Here is a 16133-nt window from a genome sequence, read left to right as displayed (position 1 = left end):
GCATTGGAAAGATACTTACTCCGTGTCTTTAGTCATAGAGCGAGGGGAAGAAGAAGGCAAGTGCTGTTCAAACCACTTTTGTCAAGTCATCGTAGGCCCCACACTCCTGTGCAAAGCGAGAACCACCCGTGCTTCCTTTAGTTGGGATCCATGCGATATTAGTTATCTTTGCTGATAACAAGTCATCCCAACACTTAGTGGCTTAAAATGACAAGAATTATTTTGTTCCAATCTGTTGTCTGGACAGGGCTCCACAGGGACAGCTGTTTCCATGTGGCGGGAGCTCAGGAGGCACAGCGGGCAGCCAGAGGGCCCACTCGGAGGCTGGCTCTGCCACGGGCCTCGGAACTCGATGCTGCCTGTCAGCGGGCAGCTCAGCTCAGGCTTTGGTTCTTGGAGCTCAGTTCTCGGGCTTCTTGCGCTTCTGGGTAGCATGTGGTTGGGTTTCATGAGCGAGCAGCCCAAGAGAACCAAGGGAACCTAGTTTGCCTCTTAATACCTGGCGCGGGATGTTTCTTAGGTGCGTCAGGAGCCCCCCCAGATGTGAGGGGAAGGAACGTGGCCTCCACCTGTGGAAGAGAGAGGCAGAGTCACACTGGAGCAGGAGGCACTTTCACAGCGACTTTTGGAAAATACAGGCGGTCACGTATTGATATAACATTAAATATTTAAGTAACGTTAGCTCTTTGTTAAGTAAAATCAATATAGGAAATTTAGTGTATTCAGATTAGACTCTTGATGAGAAGAGAAACCCGAATCTTGTGTGAAAGAACAACATTTGGGAGAGGAAGGTTTTTACAGCAGTCTAGTTTGTTTAAGGATTTCCTGTAACTAGGGTCATCACCAACTTCTTAAAAACTCTCCAAACTTGTTTATGTCTGAAGTTTTTAAAATTGAGCTGTATCAGTTTGCATTCTTTGCTCCTTCTCTCATGTTCTGGCAGACATCTCAAGTTTTATTAAAGGGCTGGCATATTTCAAGGAGAATCAGTTTGCTGTCTTGGTGGGATCTTGGTGTGTTATAGTGAGTATCATCTAGGGAACTCTGGGAGTATTTTGCTTCCTCTCTTGCATCTGTGCTATTTTATGGAGTATTTATATCAGACTGTGGGGTGAGGCCCAGCTTGAACTCCAAGTTTTGTCAGCACCTTGTTTCCTCACACCCTGACTTGGGACTGCCCTACTTCTTTCAAGAGCAGAAAAGGTGTCTATCTTCTGTGTTCAAGGGAGAGCCGAGGCTCCGATAGTCAGCAGCGAGATTAGCATTCCGTTTTAGGAAGCCCTGCCCTGCACCCCCCTCCCCCACCCTCCCCGCAGTGCTGCCTGGGGCAGTGTGCTGAGTGTCAGAGCTCTGATGCCTGAGCAGGTCTCAACTATGGAATGAGAAGTCCCAAGCGAGGCTTTTTGCTACACTTCCCCATTATCAGCATCCCCCAGCAGAGTGGTACATCTGTTATAACTGGTGAACCTACATGGACACATCAGTTATCGCCGAAGTCCACGGTTTACTGTAGGGTCACTCTTGTGGTGTACGTTCTGCGGGTTTGCACAGATATATAATGACATGTATCCTCATTATACTGTCCTACATAATCTTTTTGCTGCCTGAAAAGTCCTTTTTGCTCCACTTTTTCATCCTTGCCCCCCCCCAAACTCTGCATCCACTGAAATTTTTACTGTCTCTGTGGGTTTGCCATTCCTAGAATGTCATATATTTGGAATCATATAGTGTGATCGGCTTCTCTCACTTAGTAATACGCATTGAAGTTTCCTCCAAGTCTTTTCATGGTTTGGTAGCTCATTGCTTTTTAGCACTAAATATTCCATTGCCTGGATAGACCACAGTGTTTTTTATCCTTTCACCTGCTGTAGGGTGTCTTGGTGGCTCCCGTGCTCTGACAGTGTGACGAAGACTGCTGCAAACAGAGACCTCTGTCTGAGTGTTTATCCACCCTTGCCTTCCTCTGACGGGTCCCTCTTGGTCATGATACATTATGAAATATTGCGTGATGACATTTGCTGATCTTTTTTTTTTTTTAAAGATTATTGCACCTGTGTTTGTAAGAAAGATTGATTCGTACCCTTTCTCATATTGTCCTTGACTGGTTTTGTGTCAGTGTTTTGCTGGTTTCATAAGATAAGTTGGGAAATGTTCCCTTTTTGTTCAGTGGAAGAATTTCTGTAAGATTAATATTATCCTTCCTTAAATTATTGGAAGAATTCAGATATTCCTTTGTGGGAAGAATTTTAATTGCAGATTGACCATTTTTAACGGAATAGGTCTATTTAAATAGGCTTTATATTTATGGTTTTGGTTTCGTACAGCAGCAGTTTCTAATGGCTTGGGCTTAAGTTGTACTTTGTAAAGAATTGTGTATGCCCCATCTCAGGGTACCTGGGTGGCTCCGTCGGTTAGGTGTCCGCCTTCGGCTTTGGTCATGATCCCAGGGTCCTGAGATCAAGCCCCAAGCTAGGCTTCCTGCTCACTGGGGAGCCTCCTCCTCCTTCTCCCTCTCCCTCTGCCCCTCTGCCAGCTTTTGTGCTCTTTCTCTGTTAAATAAATAAATAAAATCTTTTAAAAAAGAATTGTGTATGCATCTCAACTTTTATGTTCATTGACATAGTTCATGATATTCTTAATAATATCTGATATTCTATCATTACTTCCTATTATTAACATTCTGTTATCTGTTCTGCTTCATTCTTGCTGTCATTAGTTTTCGCCTTATCTTTTTTTTCCTTGATTAGTCTTGCTAGAGGTTTATCAGTTGCATTATTCTTGTTAAAAAAAAAACCAAACCTTGATTTTGTTCAACTTCCAAATTGTACTGTGAAATATGGATATTTAGATGATTAATTTCCAATCTTCATTTCTAATACATGCATTTAAGAGTATTGATCTTAGGGACGCCAGGCTGACTCAGTAGGTGGAACGTGCAACACTTGATCTCAGGGTTGTAAGTTCAAGCCCCAGGCTGGGTGTAGAGATGACTTAAAAATGAAGTCTTTAAAAAAAATAATAAAAGCGTAGATTTTATTCTAATGACAGCTCTGTCTGCATGTAGTATTGATCTTTCTTTTTAATTGTATTGTTGAATTGAGAATACTTTGAGTTTCTTTTTGGCTAATGGGTTACTTGAAATATGTTGCTTAATTTCCAAACGGTGATTTTTTTCCAGACAGTTGGTGATTTTTTAATTATTTTGTTGTTGTCCAGCTTTAATGCTAGAGACAGAATATACTTTTAATAATTTTAGTCCTTTGATATTTATTGAATCTTGCTCTTTCACCCGCCACGTGGTCAGTTTTAGTGACTGCCTCCTGTGCGTAGTTAGTGGGTACTTCTCTTGCGGAGGTGAATTGCGCTTGGGTGTAGTGCTTTCTGTTGGTTAGGTTGAGTTTGTCTGTCATGCTGTTCCCGTTTTGTCTGCTGGGCCCAGGTGGACTCCTAGTCTCTTCTGCCTGTCTTCAGCTTCACTGAGCTTCTAATGGCTCCCTTTGGGCTTGGTTTCAGGATTGGTAACTATCTTAAAGGGACAACTAGCGGAGTGTGTGGCTCAGTTCTCCACCCTGTCCTGCTCACCAGAGTCCTAGGGTCCCCATGCTCATAACTTGGTCTCTCACTGCCAAAAGCTCAGCTGGTTTCTCTCTCATTGGTGGCTTTTTCTTGGATCTTCAGGCTCTTGAAGGCCCAGAATTGGCAAATGCCCTTTGGGAAGAGGCAGCTGTTGTTCAGTGTCTCTTCATGTCTCCACCTATGTCCCCTGCTGTCCTGGTTGCCTCACAATATCTTGGACTCCAAACGTTGGTCTGGTTTTTAACCTGACTTTTCTCAGTGGGAGTGTTCATGTTGGCCAAGCTATTGCCCCACATTCAAATGGAAGTCTTCCTATCACACCGACAGACCAGACAGTGGTTGGTTTGTGCTTTCTGGTTTCGTTTTATTTTCAGTTGTGACTTGTCTGACTCTCCTGCTGAGGGACTGGATAAGTGGGAGGACTTGGTTTTAACTCTGGGGTTTTTGTCACCAGTGCCTCGTATGTGTCATGACCACTCATTGCATTTTTATTGTATGAAGAAAGAACTTGCATCTCATGTATAGGTTTTCAGAAGTAGTCAGCAAAATTAACATATTTGGCTTTCCTGTGAGGTTTTCCCACAGATTTAAAGGCTGTGATTTTAAAAGGGTGGACGGTGAGGTGACATTGTTCATAGATAACATGGTGAATGTTTGACAGAGCTAAAATAGGACTCCTGGTCTTTTAATTTGTTAAGAAAATTTAACAAATATTTGTTATGCTATTGTGAATTCGGTAGTGCTCTGGGTGCAGGAGAGTACAGCGATTATCTTGGTCAGTCAGGTCTCTGCTCTCCCGATGCTCACCTTCTGCATATGACATGACCACAGGGGAAGAACATAGAGCAGTGTTGTTAATATAAGGATCAGTATATCATGTTTTAATAGATTTTAACCACATTTTAATAGATTTCAAATATGGTACACTGACAGCTTTTTTTCCCCCTTCTAGAGTATGACAGATACATAGCATCTAGCAAAATAATGGCAGCTGCTTACCTTGACCCAAACTTGAATCACACACCAAATTCGAGTACCAAAACTCACCTGGGTACCGGAGTGGAATGTTCCCCTGGGGCAATGGAGCGAGTGTTGAAGGTCTTTCATTATTTTGAAAACAGCAGTGAGCCAGCTACTTGGGCCAGTATGATCAGGCATGGAGATGCTACCGATGTCAGGGTAAGTGCATTTTCCTGGGAGAGACCCTTCATGGACATTAAAGTTACATGGGCCTAGGTTAATGGCACACACCAAAAAAGATAAAAATTTTTATTCCCATATTACAGTGATGTTAACTTTTTCTTTATATTATTTATTCACTTAATATGTGACTGACAGAATTTTAATTGTAAAATATCTTAGGAAAATAATAACTGAATCATGTTATTCATATAATGCTATTGATGTTTTTCTCTCCTTTTTTTTTTTTTTAAACTTTTTAGGACATAAGAGAACAAAGCAATTAAAACAACCTCTAATACTTAGGAAATAAATTATTTTCTATAAAGTGAATTTTGAAGGTATCTGCATGACTCCAGATAGGATAGGTTCTTCAAAAACTGATTGGTTCCACACACCAGACATTTGTCAAGGTTCTGGGGATATAAAGGGTCCCTGCTTATACAGCTTACTGTCTACTGTGGTGGGGAGGAGACACCCATGGCCTTAGTTGCAGTGCAGAGTGTGCTTCCCAAGGCAATCCTGGTGGCGAGGTTGCCTGTGTGAGTAATGTTGAGTGTGGGTGGTAGCCTGTGGGCGGCCAGTGAGCATCGTGGCCAAGAGAGGTGAGAGGCGCTTCGTGGGCCAAGATTGCTGAGAGTGGGGGGTGAGAGGGTAGCGGTGTGGTTTCAGAAAACTGAGTTCAGGACGCCAGTTTTCAGCAGGTGTTTACTTTGGCCAGGTGTTACAGAGAAACTGCTCCTTCCTTCCCTCTGCCTACTCCGTGTTCATCTCTAAGGAGGACAGTGTCCAATGCCAGGATGAACAGATACATCTTTTTTCCCCCTTTCTTTTTATACTAATGAAGCTATTTAATCTGCTGCTCTTAAACTTATATGCCTTAAGTACTTTTAAGCAAATTAAAGGGATTGACAGAATTTAGATTGAAGGGCACAGTATTACATTGAAGTTCTATGTAATTTCCATTACCTCTATAATATTGCAGTACTCACTGTTCAGGTGGATTAATTATTCAAAGGTGAATAATTCATTCAGGGTTTAAATATGTACTAACATCTACTTGTGGTATAATTGAAATATAGTAGTCTCTTGTTTTAAAAAGCTTCAACTTTTTATGAAGCTCGATAGCTTTTTCTAGCTTTCCCATAGTTTTATTTTATATTTAATTTTATAAACAGAGTCACTTGGTAGAAAGGCCAGCAGCCAGTGTTCTACCTTAATGTTAATTGGAAGATTCATATTGGAGAGAAACCTTGCAAATGTAGAGCTTATGGGAAGGCTCTTAGTATATGTTCTAGTCTTTGTGAATTTCAGTTACAGTGAATGAGGAAGTCTCTTAAAGCACTGCATCAGCCTTAATAAACTTCCGAGTATTTGTACAGGAGGGGAGCCCTTTCAGAGATGTGAATTTGACAAGACATTTAGCAAACATTCAAGATTGATTATAACTGAAAATGCACCGTGGAAAGGCTCCACGACAAAGGTGTTTTGGTATCAAATTTACTATACACAAGAGGATCCATATCAAGGAGAAAACCAATGATCCCTGGGCACATGTCAAGCCTTTAGCCAATGTTACAAACTTACCAGATGAAAACGTTTATATTGTGAAGAAGAACTTAAACCAGATTCACATTCCTAAGTTATGAGAACATATTCGTCGGACCTTTATGAAGATCAATATGAGCAAATCCATGTGACTGAGAACCAGGTGGTTTTACTTCATAGTAATTGATAAATGTTTGAAATTAAATAGGTCCCATCAGTTGATGATTTCACCTTGAGGCAAAGAACTCTGAGTTGGCATTGGTTCACCACAGCTTTTCCTGTGATGGAAGGTGGGCGTTATTCATCACTCACATTCATTTAATGCTATAACATTTGAAAATGCAGTAGTTTAATTCTAAAGTAATGGATTTGCACAACTGAACAGAATAGTACTGAAGCACATGTCCATGCAGTCTTTCTCCCCAAGAAGCACCACACAAGGAACACTACAGATAAAGGAACCGGCATATATCGTTAGGGGTACAGTGGAAGGAACGTGGCAGCATTTGAGGCCCAGTGACCTCCGGCAGAAATGGGGTGCGGGGCTGAGTTCAGAGTGGAAGCATAGGCACTTGGTAGAAAGCAACAGACCATTTAATAATGGTAGCAAAGAGGAAGCCAGGCCACCCAGTTTCTGAAAAGAGATAGCTTACTGTTATCCAAAGTAACCGAATATTAGAAAACAACCCAAAGGAGCTGAATAATTCGATTCAGACCCCACCCTGCTGCACTGCCTGCTCCGGGCGCCGTGTGCAGCAGGTGGACACTCGGGCGTAGCCAGTCTCAGCCGATGTCTTGTAAGTGTAAAAATACAAGGTTTTGAAGACTTAGTGTGAAAAAAGAAGGTAAAATATCTTATTAATAACCTGTTTTGATTGCCTGTTGAAAAGATCATGTTCTTGACATATAGTAGGTTAAATGGAATATGTTATTAAAATGGAATTCACCCATTTCTATTTATTTATTTTTAGAAATTTTAAAGGAACATGTACAGCTTGCATTTTCATTTCTGCTAGACAGTTGTGCTCAGTAGAAAGTAATTTGCTTGACTCAAGAACCAGCACCTTTGGAGGCGTTGAGAAAATATCTGGATTCTTGTTGTAATTCATTATAGAGGTTTTATTTCTCATGCTGCAGTTAGTAATTTTACTTCTTTTACAGATATGTGCTACTTTATTTTAATTAATTTAAATGGTTGTTGAAAGGATTCCTAGGACTACAGCATTTATAGGCAAAGCGTACAAAGCAGTGTCTCAGGTGCAGGCCTCATGGCCTCGGACACTCGGAGGCCATCCCTGGCCCACGTGGCCACCTGTGTAGGAGGAGGCCCAGCACCTTCTTCGGGGGGGGGGGGTTTCTGTGAGATGGGCACGTAAGCACGTTCTGTCTACGTCATCTGCCTCAACCTGGCTGGTGTGGCTGCCCAGATGCGACCAAAATCAGGTGCGAGTCATAACGCCGGTCATGATTCCTGCCAAGTGCTGGCAGACTGGCGCATCCTGCCCCTAAATAAGCAGCAGCCCACGGGGGCAGACATCACCTACCTCGGCCATAGCGTTGGCCCCGGGTCAGTAGCAAGGCCCAGGCAGCTCCAGAGCTCAGATTGGGGTTAACTCATGCCGGACTATATTGAATAAGAATGGTCATCTAGAAACATTGTAGTGGTACTTCAGAATAATAAGGGTGTATAGAAAATTCCAGATTCTACCAGAGGAATCCCCTACTTGGGAAACAGAATGACATTTACATCAAACTTTTCATCAGCAATGCTGGATGCAGGACAACACTGGAACAGCATCTTCTCAGGGCTCAGGAAAGTGAGTTGTACCGCAGAAGTCTTCCAGACAGACTACCAATCATGAAGACTGGGAATGAAGGTGTCTTTAGAGAAATAAGGGTGTAGAACGTTAATCCCACAGGCTGTCTTTAAGAAAACAGGAGACATAATAGAACAGATCCGTGAACCCAGAAAGAAGTGCTGTAGGGATGCAGGCGGCCACAGGTCACCACCGTGCTGTGGTCTCCGTGCAGCCCCCGTGCACCTCTCCTCCATCTTCTTGGTCTCTTCAAGCTGTGACCACCATTTAATCCAGCTCTGCCTTTTCCACACCTGCCCTCATTCTGACTGGTCTCCCTCTGAACTTGGGACCTGTGTGCCGCCCAGCTGCATCTGCCCCTCTCCTCCGTCTCTACGCTTCTGACTCTGAAAGGACTGTGTGTCAGTCTGAGGGCTTCCCTTCTTTCAGACACTTAGAATCATCTGTTGCTCCTCCTTTGCTTACGCCCTACACCCAGTACGTTAGCCGGTCCTGCCACACGGTCCCCAGATGCACCTAGAATCCACCCACTTCATCTGACCCCTACTGCGACACCTTCTTCGAGCCACATGGTCTCCTGACATCCCGCTGTCCCCCTGGAACCCCTGAGTCTGTTCACAGCCCAGCAGCCAGGTGACCCTATGAAAATGAAAGCCAGAGCGTGTCACTCCTCAACTCAGAACCTTCCTGTGGCTTCCTGTCTCATGTAGGGTGAACGTTCAGGTCCTTCAGAAGCCCCTGACTCTCCTCTCCCTGTCGCGCCCCATGACCTTCTCTCCTCCAGCTCGCTCCCTTTGACTTTCAGCTTCCTGCGCCGTTTCTCTAACATGCCAGTCTTGTAATCAGTCATTTGCTCAAAACCTCCAGCAACTCCCCATTTCTCTCAGAGGAAAGCCAGATTCCTTCAGCAGCCTACGAGGACCTACAGGATCTGGCTCTTTGTGGCCTGTTCTTATTTCCAGTGACTGCCCTCGTTCCCTCGGCCTCTCAGCCCCAGAGAGCTCCCTCTCTGCCACCTTTTCTATTGCCCATCACCCCATTTTGATGATGATTTGTCCTTGCTGAGATTGTCTTGTTTCTTGATTTGTTTGCTCTTTTATTCTCTGCTTTCTTCCCCTAGACCGTAAGCTCTGTGACAGCAGGGGCCTTTCTGCCTCCTGGTATTGTCCCCGGCATCTTCAGCAGGGCCTAGCAGGCACACAGACTGGTGCTTGACAGAGCCCCATTGGAGTAACTACACGAATCCTAGATGAAATGGAGTACTTCTGATAGAAATGTAAATTAGGAACATTGGTTGCAGAAGTAGAAAGTAGTAGACTGATGACCGTAAAAGAAATTGAATTGATAATCAGAGATTACACCTATTGAAAACCATACCTGTCCTTACTGATAACTTCTGTCAGACCTTCATTCCTACCTTGTTACTATTTTCCTTAAATCACAGGGTCTAGAATAATCCATTTTATACCCAGACACCAAATCTGGGCAAGTACCATATAATGCTGCTAAAGATTAAGTTGCAGTTGAGTTGTTGGACAATATTCTTGTCACCTTCAAAGTTATCTTCAAGTTTATTAACAGGCCCAGTGCCCTTTCCTGACTACGTAGTACACTGCGAGGTTTCAGTGCTCGTCGTGAGCCTCTAGAGGAAGGTGATGTAATTACCTGAACCTGCAAGAGGAAGTGAACACAAGAAATTCAGTCCTGTAGTTTGCTAAAAGGTGAATGGAGTTGGTTGGATTAGGACTAACTATTGTAACCAAGCTGGTAGTAGGAAGAATAACAGTAGAGAGAAGCATTCTGATCAATTTAAAATCGGCTTGCTGACCAGAGTGGGCAGACACGTGAACAGTGTGGGATTCTCTGAGTTTGTGGGAGTTAGGAGCTCTGTGAACAGTGCTGTGCTAAGAATGGCTAGTGGCCGTAGGGGAAGGCAGCCAGCAGGCAGTTTTCCCTGAGTTCAGCCCAGAGGGCTGCCTGGGGAACTCAGTGTGTGGTAGTCCCGTGGTCTCCAGTGTTCACTGCTAGGTGGTGTCACAGATGCCTTATGTGTGTCTCAAACGTAAACTTTTTCTGTCTGATAGAGGATCGGGTGAATGTGCATTTAAAAGCTCGAACACTGATTATGGTTTTTCAGATAACTTTGGTGCAGGAAAGGACTACAGAGATTTTAGTTAAATTATTCCTTTAATGGAGGGAGAGTATCATCCAGGAAGAAACTAGAAAGAAAATCCTTAAGGAAAAAAACAGACTCAAAAGCAGTGTTAAGAAGAATATGAGACAGTAAGAGCATGAGAAAGAATTCTCTTATCACTAGATGCTTAGAGATGGCGATTGTGGTAGAGAGAAGAATGGCCCTTAAAGAGGTCCACATCCTAATCTAGAACCTGTGTATATGTGACCTTCCATGGCAGAAGGGACTTTGAAGATGTTACCGAGATGAAGATGACCTTGAGATGGGGGAGATGAGGAGCCGCAGACCTTTTCTGGCTGTGGTCCGAGGGAGGGGACTGCGGATGAAGGGTTGGCTGCAGTGCAGACGCACAGAGGGGCCTCTAGCAGCTGGAGAAGGCCGGCCGAGAGCTTCCAGAAAGCAGCACATCCCTTCCAACACCTGGATTTTAGCCCAGTGAGACCCATTTCAGATTTGGGATCTTCCAGAACGGAGAAGTATACGTTTGTGTTCTTTTAAGCCCCTCCGTGTGTGGTTATTGGTTACAGCAGCAGTAGGGAGCAGATAGACACAGGCGTGCTTTGTCTTGGCCGAGTTGGGGCCGACTTCTGCGTGAGTGCTGAGCCGACAGAAGGGCTGCGCTCATGTTGGAGAGCAGGGTGTGGATCTCCACGCCTTCTTTGTGGTACAGAAAGACCTGCACAGGAGGAGCCGAGGACAGTAACAGCTGTCGGTTTCCTTACTGTGAGGAGCATCTGAAAGAGAGACGCAGAAAAATAACGGCTGGATGTTGTAACAAACAGATCAGTAGTGATGAGTGCACTTGTAACTCCTGGGGGGAAGTAGAGACACGAGCACTGTTCACAACACAGTGTGTGGTTTTAGATCTCTCTCAGAATAAAGACATCTTGCAAATCACTGTGAGAAGACAGCTAGACACAGCAAGTATCTCTTGTTATCTTGTTGCCACCTTCCCCACAGACTGTTCATGCTCACCTCTCTCCTTCTAGATTAAGGCTTTGGAGGCTAAGGGTGCTGTCTTACCACCAGATGTAGGCTAGATGCAAATGACCAAAAGAGTGAGTGAACATTCAAGAGTGGATGAACATGAAGGAATGGTTTGCAGGATTTCTTTCTACCAGTGGAAAGGTCATTATTTCTTTCTAGAGCATAGTCTGAAAGATAAGTGACCAAGTGGAACCAAGCAGAATCATAAAAAGAACTTTTAGAAATGAAAGTACAGTGTCATCTCACTAGTATATAATGAGGGAAATGTAAATTATAATAATGAAATGCCCCCCCTTCTATGGTCCGTCACATCGATAAACACTTTAAGATTAATTTTACCCAGCATTGGCATGAGGTGAAGGACAGTCTCTAACATTGTGTGCCAAGTATAATTGGTATAGTTTCCCTGGTGGCCATACTTCCAAAACGTCACATTTTAAAGTAGCTTTTGACCCAGTGCGTCTGTTTCTAAGCAGTGCTGCTGCATGTGTACGATGCCAGCTAGAAGCTCGTTCATAGCAGAATTGCGTGCACCTCCACTTCCCTTTCTCCCCCAGAGCAAGGAAGCTGACAAAATAACTGTCCCCCCGTAGTAGAATGGCTCTGAGGCTACGTGCTCTGTTCCTGATGAGATGGGAGCCTCGTGTACACACTGGCTAGTGTCTTTTCATCCTCAAGAAGAATTCTTTTCCTGCGAATATCTCATGTGAAAATCAGGAAAATTATATATTTCCAAATTCTGGGATATGATACAGATGAGTAAAGGGATAGTTCAGAGTAGCAAAGTGTAGGTTTATATACTGTAGGGTAGGATTGTCCTGGGACATCAAACCAGGATGAGAAATTTAAATGTAATTCAGCTGCCATTAGTGGCAAATTATAAAGCCTTGTCCTGTTATCTCCCTAGAGATCTTTTTCTGAATGTACGTCTTCCAGAAATAATACATGCATACTTTTCCATATGGTAGTAATGTTGGGTTTGGGGTTTTTTTTTGTTTTTGTTTTTGAGTGCATTCCTTACTAAATACCTAGTCCTCAAAGTTATTTTTCAGTTATGCAGAACCAACTATTTGGTTCTCAAAATTATTTAAGTTACTGAGTGTATGTACTGAGCTTCAAATATAGAAGTCCTTGTGTATTCATAATCTTGGCCACCATTCAAACTGAGTCAGCAGTGAGATATTCAGGAGTTCTAGAGAAACAGGACAGAACACAGTATGGAAGCATAAAGAAAAAGCAAAACGTGAAATAAAGGGAAATGTCTGTGTGTTTATTGCTTTTAATTTTTTAGTGGAAAGTGAAAGTTGCTACCTTGTTTAATGAGGAGGTCCTGCAGGATGGGAACTCTTTGTTCAACAGAACCCAACCTGAGGTCACACTGGGTGTCTTCAGGTGGCGTGATCAAGTGAATGGACTAAAACTGTATCTATCCCATAAAACTCCAGAGTTGGGAGCCTGTCTTTCCCCTGGGCTCCACAGCTCTGGACTAAGCGTCCGTACACTTGCCTCTCTGCAGGTAGGCATCTGTGTGCCCATTCCTTGAGAGGTCATGAAGATAACCTTTGCTAGGGGTCATCAGGGAGGGCATCCAGAAAGGGTGGGATTTCCTCAGACTGTGGATGGTACATCAACAGTAAGAAACCGTTTGTCCCCGAAGGATAGACCTGCTGAGACAGAGGGTTGGGGACAGATGTGAACATAAACTTCGGCCCTAACAGCAGAGAGGCAGCTCTGGAGTCTGTGCTAGCAGGGAGCTGCTGTGGAGTAAAGAGATGTGCTAAAACCCGAGCTTTAGTGAGGGCCACCGGTGTCGGTGTGCTCTCGGTAGTGAATTGGCAGAGCTGGGACAGGAAGACAAAGCGCTTTCGTGGGAATTCGAAAGCGGCGCCAGTGCCTGTCCTGTGCAGCTCAGGGATTTGTGTTGTTGGCAAGGAGAAGCTGCAGAAGTTGCCGCTGAAAGAATTACTCGAAATGGCTGTCTCTTCCCCCTAGGCAGATCCCCTGCCCCAGAGCACAAGAGGTGAAGACTAGGGGGCGGGCTGGGTTTCGGCTCCCGCTGCCCCCCTGCTGGGGGGCCCTGGGGGGGACCCCCCTAGGCAGATCCCCTGCCCCAGAGCACAAGAGGTGAAGACTAGGGGGCGGGCTGGGTTTCGGCTCCCGCTGCCCCGTGGCTGGGTGCCCTTGGGTAGACACAACCTGCAGCGTCTTTCGTGGTGGCCTGACAGAGATTCTGGGCCTTGAATCAAAAGCCAGGAAGGACATTTATGCTTACTTCAGTTTCACCCAGACATCTGTAGGCTGCACACATCCTTCCTGTCCCACAGAGAGCTCATCTGCCTTTGACTCCTCCAGCCTGTCCTTTGTCCGTGCTTTCTCCCCGATGATGTCACTCTCCCGTGCTTGATACACAACCTTCTCCTGGGATCCAGTAGTCTGAAGGGGAGGCTGAGCACGGGCAGGTGATGATGCCTTTAGTGTGGACACACTGGGTCCTTGACAGGTTTTGCATATATAGGACACGTTACTTATCTTTTCTCATGAGTAGGGATAGGAACATTCTTATTATCAACAGCATCATGCCCTAATATAGACATATTTAGTATACGTAGGAACTTTTTAAGATGTGCCTTATATTACAAGTAATATGATGCTTTCAGTTAATTGCTAATTTAAAAAAACAGTGATTTTCTTTAGCAGTCATTTGCATGTTAATAGCAGCCTCATTAAAAATTATGAATGGCCTGAAGTGTTGAGAAGAGTGCAGTGGTTATCATGAGCACACCTTCACGTAAGGGAGCGGATGGTCTCTGCTGTATTCCCATGTGAGTCTTCCATATGTGCTGCCCATTTACGTCCCTGTACGCACGAGACCTCCACAACCGTGAGAGCACAGGTCAAGACTCGGGGTTACGGCTTCCTTGCCCTCGTCCCAGGATAAGCTTCATCTTTGCGAGGCAGCCTTCCCTGCCGCCTTCAACTCTGAACTCATGGGCACGTGTGTCAGGAGCATTAGGTTTGGGGACTATTTTAGATTGCTGCATTGTAAGCGACAGAGAGCTCATAGTAGATTGGGTAGGCCCAGCTTCCAGTAACTTCTCCTACATCATCGATACTATCAGAAGCGTGGCCTTCATTGTATGTTTCTAACTGTGTTTCTTAAGAAATGACATGAAGTTGCAGCCTGGTCTAAACCAGTATGCTGTCCTGGGTTCAGAAAGTGGGACCCCCTCCTTAGGTCTAGTTCTCAGCACGTGACCTCCAGGGGCGGCCGGAACGCTTGGTCAGGTTTTGGGGGTGACGCAGAGGTAGAGCTGCAGAAATGCATGTTACGTTTCCGTGCCTCGGTTATCACTAATGAAAAGGGAAGAGCCTCTTGTGTTTTTTTCAGAACTTTTCCTTGTTCATAAAAATACTATTTGAGAAAAAAGATTCCTGAGAAAAATGAAGTAATTTATTTAACTTGATACTCTTTTTACCAAAGATTTCTGCTAACTAACTAAAAGAAATGCACATTGCATTAATTTTTAGCATACAGTTGTTTTTTTTCTGTTTGTTTATAACAGTCATTTTTGTGGGGGGTATGTTTTAGGGGATCATTCAGAAGATAGTGGACAGTCACAAAGTAAAGCACGTGGCCTGCTATGGATTTCGCCTCAGTCACCTGCGGTCAGAGGAGGTTCACTGGCTCCATTTGGATATGGGTGTCTCCAATGTGAGGGAGAAGTATGAACTTGCACACCCACCAGAGGAGTGGAAGTAAGATTACATACCTACTTTGGCGTGACTCACACTTGATTTGTTTGCATATTAAATCACACACAAGAGGATGAACGTCTTTCCTTAATTTTCTTACTGATTGTAATTACGACTCCTGTGTAAATAAAATTGGCTGGTAATGATTAACCAGTGATCTCTTCTAGACTTCTGTTCCGTCTGTCTTTGTGGCACCACCGACTCTGGACTGCCTGAGCTTCTCAGGGGTTCTGTGGTGATGGCCTTTGGCTAGTCACACTTCTCTTGTCAGGACTCCTTTGTTTCAGCCTCGGCTCGAAGAGCTCAATTCCTCATTCTTTTCCTTTCTGTCCTGTTAGCATTCTTTTGTGCAGCAGGACTTCCTGAGCCCTGAGGAGACCACATCTAATTATCTCATGAACGGGCAGCATGGCTCGCGAGCCCGGTACGCTCCGGCTCGCCTGAGAGGACTGGGTGTGTACTTGACGTTCACGTGCTACAATTAAATGAGGTAGTGACTCGTCCTGACCTTAGTGAGACTGCTGTGACTGAAAGTGAATTAAAAGGATTCTCTACAATTGTCCTTTCTCTGGTTCTCTCCAAAAAATAATAATTTTTTCCACTGTTAAGCAGAGCAACACGTTAGCCGGAAACCATATGTGTAAAACACTAGAGTGTGAGAGGAGGTGAGCCCCGTGCGCAGGCACCCTCGTTTTTGTAGACACAGTCACAGAGACAAAGGTGGTTGTGGATTGGGGACGGTACTCAGTGTTGGTCACTTTCAGTTCAGCACCCAAATCGATTAGAAGACACATTTGGAAAGAAAAACAAACATGTGAGGTTAATAAATCTCTAGTCAAATGCGATCTTGTCCTAGTTACAGTTTACCAGAGAAATATGCTTGTATTTTCAGCTTTATCAAACAGCTGGAACTGACAAGCTAACAGGATATTCCGTGATAATATAGTTTGGTTGGGTTACATCAATGGCTAGCAGAGATTTGACCTCCAGCTCTTTTGCCAGTCAATCAAATAAGTGTTTAAAAGCCAGGAATACCTAGAAGTTAGTTAAAAATACCTGCAGGTTTTTTTATTCCATAC

General features: G+C 44.2%; 1 protein-coding gene across 2 annotated transcripts in view; it reads left to right on the top strand.

Annotated features, from left to right (window-relative positions):
* Positions 1-16133, top strand: part of PTK2 (protein tyrosine kinase 2) — a 265380-nt gene that overhangs the window by 87152 nt on the left and 162095 nt on the right. The window contains exons 5-6 of one of the 2 annotated variants that reach the window (XM_040626121.1): positions 4529-4755; positions 14891-15057. In XM_040626121.1, coding sequence (XP_040482055.1) covers positions 4561-4755; positions 14891-15057 — 362 coding nt within the window. In that variant the 5' untranslated portion in view covers positions 4529-4560. Of the gene's footprint in view, positions 1-4528; positions 4756-14890; positions 15205-16133 lie in introns of those variants that run through there. The other variant, XM_040626120.1, reaches the window with a different exon arrangement.

Source organism: Ursus maritimus, unplaced genomic scaffold, assembly GCF_017311325.1.
Source record: "Ursus maritimus isolate PB19 unplaced genomic scaffold, ASM1731132v1 scaffold_9, whole genome shotgun sequence".
NCBI lineage: Eukaryota > Metazoa > Chordata > Mammalia > Carnivora > Ursidae > Ursus > Ursus maritimus.
This window is presented reverse-complemented; position numbering and strand designations above follow the sequence as displayed.